The sequence below is a fragment of the Hordeum vulgare genome, chromosome 4H (genome assembly GCF_904849725.1).
Source record: "Hordeum vulgare subsp. vulgare chromosome 4H, MorexV3_pseudomolecules_assembly, whole genome shotgun sequence".
Classification (NCBI taxonomy): Eukaryota; Viridiplantae; Streptophyta; class Magnoliopsida; order Poales; family Poaceae; genus Hordeum; species Hordeum vulgare.
The window spans coordinates 568,135,147-568,139,473 of NC_058521.1; the positions used below are offsets into that span (position 1 = coordinate 568,135,147).

At 50.2% G+C, this 4,327-nt stretch overlaps 1 protein-coding gene across 1 annotated transcript; it reads left to right on the plus strand.

Moving 5' to 3' along the window:
- The first annotated feature begins 1,364 nt into the window (after nt 1-1,364).
- LOC123450774 (probable apyrase 6) lies at nt 1,365-2,717 on the plus strand. Its single transcript, XM_045127871.1, has 4 exons — nt 1,365-1,854; nt 2,153-2,220; nt 2,255-2,343; nt 2,521-2,717. Exons 1-4 carry the CDS (start codon nt 1,365-1,367, stop codon nt 2,696-2,698), a joined length of 825 nt encoding a protein of 274 aa, XP_044983806.1. The 3' UTR covers nt 2,699-2,717.
- The last annotated feature ends 1,610 nt before the right edge of the window (nt 2,718-4,327 follow it).

The window sequence follows — 4,327 nt, forward strand, 5'->3', positions numbered from 1 at the left end:
CGCGCCATGCGCCACCGAGTTGGGCTGGAGGGAGCTGCCGTTGCGTCGCCGCACTGCATCTTATAGCCCCAGCCACTCATCCGCGTCGCCGTGTACGCTCTTGCCGTTGGGTCTCGTGGAAGAGCTGAGAAGCCGAGGCGCATGGACGTGGGAGCCGCTGATGGATGATTGATCCAGCACAAGAAAAATTGAAGAGCGCATGGTACCTTTTTCCTCTTTGCATCACTAGATCGATGGGATTCTCCTTCTGTGCCTTTTCTCGCGGGCCTCGTTCCTGGTAAGGCATGTGTTGTGCATGCATGCACAAATCTGAAAAAGCAACCTTATTTCTTCCCAGATCGAGAGAATGCGTCGGACTGAGAGGTCCTCGCAACGCGTCGGCTGGAGGCCTGCGCCGTCCTGCAGGGTGAGGCGTGGATTGCCTTCGGTTCCAGCGCTACTCGCCGAGTCGCCGGCGATTCAAATTCCTTCGTTCGCCTCATATGGCTGACGAATTCCGTCCAATTCCTGTTTGGAGTAGCGATGACATCTCCTGCGCAGAGGTAACCAAGTTACTAGATCTTTGATCTTAATCATAAAAGACAACCAAGTTGGCTTTCCATTGATTGATCTCGTGCTCGGATGCGGGCTTTCCATTGATTGATTTCGTGCTCGGATGCGTGCTCTTCTTTGTGATCTTGGGCATGCTCTCACGACCATCGTGAACGCCGCAACGAAATTCTGCATCCCAGCGTCGTTGTTGTTGTTCGACGGCCGTGGTTGGGGATGCACATGGTTCCGCTGCCAGAGATTTCATGCGTGCACAATCGCTGCCTGGGATGGCCTATTTCTCTCATCGGAGAGCAAAGGGCTGACAACGTGTTAGAATTGAATCCCCATCCTCTTTTATTAGATGATTGTAGATCTCTACTATTAAAGGGGATCTTCCATCGTCGTGATGGTTCAACCTCGCTTATGGTTCCACCTCACAGCGATCCCACCTCGTCTTACCCATCCTCGAACAAAAAAAAAAGTGTAGAAAAAAAATCCCACCTTCGACGCGAGTGAAAAACCGAAACGACCTGCACGCCCTTCACTTTCCCCGTCGGGCTCCATCCCCAGATCTCTCTCCCCCACCCCCTCTCCCCCGAGACCCGGCGCCGCCTCCTTGTCCGTCGGAGCGCAGTCACGCATCAGGGTCGGGGGTTCTGCGAGCAGCACCCGCCCCGCGAGCTTGCGGCCGCCCCCGTGCCGCTCGGTGCCGGTCCCGCCCCCGCACGCTAGCCCCCGCCCCCGCGCCGCTCGGGTCGTCGCCACCTCTCTCGCCGTCGACGAGTCACTGTGGCGGCGTCGGTGGCGGCCAGGCACCTCGTCCGCGTCCCACCATGCCGGAGCCCACCAAGCCCCTCTCCCCCCGCCCAAGCCGCGACCTCTGCCTCGGCTCCGCCCTCCTCGCCGTCGTCATCTCCACCCTCGTCCACCTCCTCTCCCCGCCACCTCAGCCAGCCCCCTCCCCGCGCTTCTCCGTCATCATAGACGCCGGCAGCACCGGTACCCGGGCCCACGTATTCTCCTTGGGGCCCGATGGCCGGCCGGATCTGGCGTGCTCCGCCGTGATGCGCGTCTCCCCGGGGCTCTCCTCTTTCGCCGCGGACACGGCGCGCGCGGCGGAGTCGCTGCGGCCTCTGAATGAATTTGCCAAGGAGAAGGTAGGTGGCGAGGGGGCCGTCGCGGCAACAGAAGTGTGGCTGATGGCAACCGTCGGCCTGCGGCTACTCGAGGAGAGCGTCCGGGAGGCGATATTGGTGTCCTGCAGGAACGCTCTCAGGGCCTCCGGGTTCCGGTTCGAGGACTCATGGGCCAAGGTGATCCCAGGTACTACTGTCGGTTTCTTCACCTTACTAAGAAAATGAATTGCAAAAACCAGTAAGCCTGCAGCAACATGTTCATTTCTTACTGGTTGATAACATCAACAAACTCAGCAAATCATGGGGCCTGGAGAACATTGATTGAGTGATACAAATACTGCTGGGCAGTATGGAACTGACTGCGAATTAGTTTTTCCTTTTGGAGGGTGAGGGTGATTGTTTGATGGATCTAGATGGTTATTGTGTCACTAGCTGAAATATGTCTGAGTTGGTTTTTTACTTCGGCTGGTACGTTTCTTATATAGGTTCTGATGAAGGCGTCTATGCTTGGGTTGCGGCAAACTATGCTCTGGGCACACTTGGAATGTTGAATGTCCATGCTGAAACAAAAGTATCTCAATCATTAGGATGAAGATTTCTCACGGTATTGCTTCTCGTCAGCATACATTGTAGCTCTGCTGCACGACAGCCTTGGTGTACCATTGGATGACAAGAGGCAAGCATATCATAGCAGGACACCATCATTCTTCTTGAGTTAAAATTTACCCTTGACTAATTTTATGCCCTTGCTACTTAAAATTTCCTCTGAGCAGGATCGAGTATTCAAATCAGGTCGACCACACTCATATTGAATGGGCCCTCTGGGAGCTTCCATTGCAAATACAAAACATAGGATTCTAGGGGCATCAGGGGCTGCCGCAGCACCGACACATAAGCATAGACCACTCCTCGTTGTGCTGGGAGCGTTTCTTACCTGTGGAGTATTTTTGGTGTTGAGATGGAGGAAGCCCAAGACAAGGATTATATATGATTTAGAGAAAGGTCGATACATTATAACACGCATCAGCTGACGCTGTGTGTTGTGTAGGTGGTGGGCATATATTGTACAATTTTGTATTAAATCAGCGACGCTTATTTTGGGACGGAGAAAGTGTATTAATCTTAGCTCAAGTTCTGATCTTGTTATTTTGCGTGCATGAGTACAAAATTTATGGTTTCCGTGTCATCATATCCTAGGTTTAGTAGAGGCGCAAGGAAACTGGCCCTTTGACGTCACAGTTATGTTTTCCTTACTTATAGATGATGCATGTAGTTGTTGTTAAGCTTCGGTTATGCTTTCTCTTACCATCAGAATAAGATGAGTTTTGCTGTAATTTTGGATGTCTTTATCTAAACTGTAAGTGTACAGTCTGCTTATGAAGCACAAAGAGTATCCTGAATGCCAACGAAAAATAATTATCCTAACATTTAAATGTTGAAAGGCATAAAAGTCAATACTTCTATTACATTGCCGCCATGCCATTTTTTCTGATACATAACATGCCTTTCAAAGATATATGCTTGGGAACTGATTTATTTTCTCCCCGTTTGAGTCATTAACTACCTCAACAAGCTACCGTCTATTACAGGTTGCGGATGAAATTTATTCAGAGCTGAAATCCATGGCACATATTGGTCAAGGGGAAGACGAGGTTGTGGTTCCAACGCGTGGCGGATCGGCGCTGCTGATTCACAGCCGTGGACTTCCTTGTTTGCTTCTGGCCGTGGGCGCGGCGCACCTTGTCCTGATGTCACCCAAGAGGTATGCAATCCATCATAGTCATTTGATAACTCGAACGCCAACGCCACCATCGATGTCTGACGTTTACTTCTGGGCGGCCACGAGAAATACTCTGATATGCCATCGTTATGCACATAATGAAAGACTCGAGCTGACAACCTGTGGACGGAGCTCAGGGATGGCGGTGTCTGTTTTTTATATATGTTTGGTCAACGAAACCTGTGGCTTTTGGCTGTACATGCTGCGGTGACATGATCATGGCATCAGATTAATACACACCAACAGAAGTTGGACTGTTGGAGGGAACTATGGAGCTGAAGGTGTGCAGGCACAGGAGAGTATGGATGCCCCACGAGAGGTATCAGTAGTGGAGGAGAACCTAGCTGCTGAAGGTCACAAGGTGAGATTGGAAACTTCATTTTTTTCATATATAATTGATGCTCAGGATGGCGATTATCATTGCCCTGACATTGTATTGTGATTTCTGTCAACGATTTATGTGCACAATGCTCCCAGCATTATTATTATCATCATCATCCTTGCTGCTGTTGCTGCTGTTGTTTGTGTCGATTCAGTACTAATGCTAAATGTGGAAAACTGTAAGGTCTCTCAACTTGGGATGTATATTGTGTTGTTCCATTTGGATGTTGTGGGCCGATGCTTTAGATATAACAGACAGTGCTTGTGCATTGGTGTACTAGAAAACCCGTTGAGGAAACTCGTTCCTTTCTATGCTTCTTTTGATTTTGTTGAGTCGTCAGATTGTATTCCTTGGGTAGGTCAAACAAAAATCTTGTGGCAGGTCGAACAAGATGCTTGTGTCCAGTTGCGAGAGCTTATGTTTCCGCTATCAACAAAGGTAATGAAAGACTCGAGCTGACAACCTTTTATACTGTGCACCCTCACAAGTACTCTGGTT

What these genes read in the sequence shown, in the direction of transcription:
- LOC123450774 (XM_045127871.1), top strand. Translation starts at nt 1,365, where the DNA reads ATGCCGGAGCCCACCAAGCCCCTCTCCCCCCGCCCAAGCCGCGACCTC. An exon ending in GCACACTTGGAATGTTGAAT is followed by an intron (nt 2,221 to 2,254) that starts GTCCATGCTGAA and finishes CTCAATCATTAG; the next exon opens with GATGAAGATTTCTCACGGTA. An exon ending in GTACCATTGGATGACAAGAG is followed by an intron (nt 2,344 to 2,520) that starts GCAAGCATATCA and finishes TACAAAACATAG; the next exon opens with GATTCTAGGGGCATCAGGGG.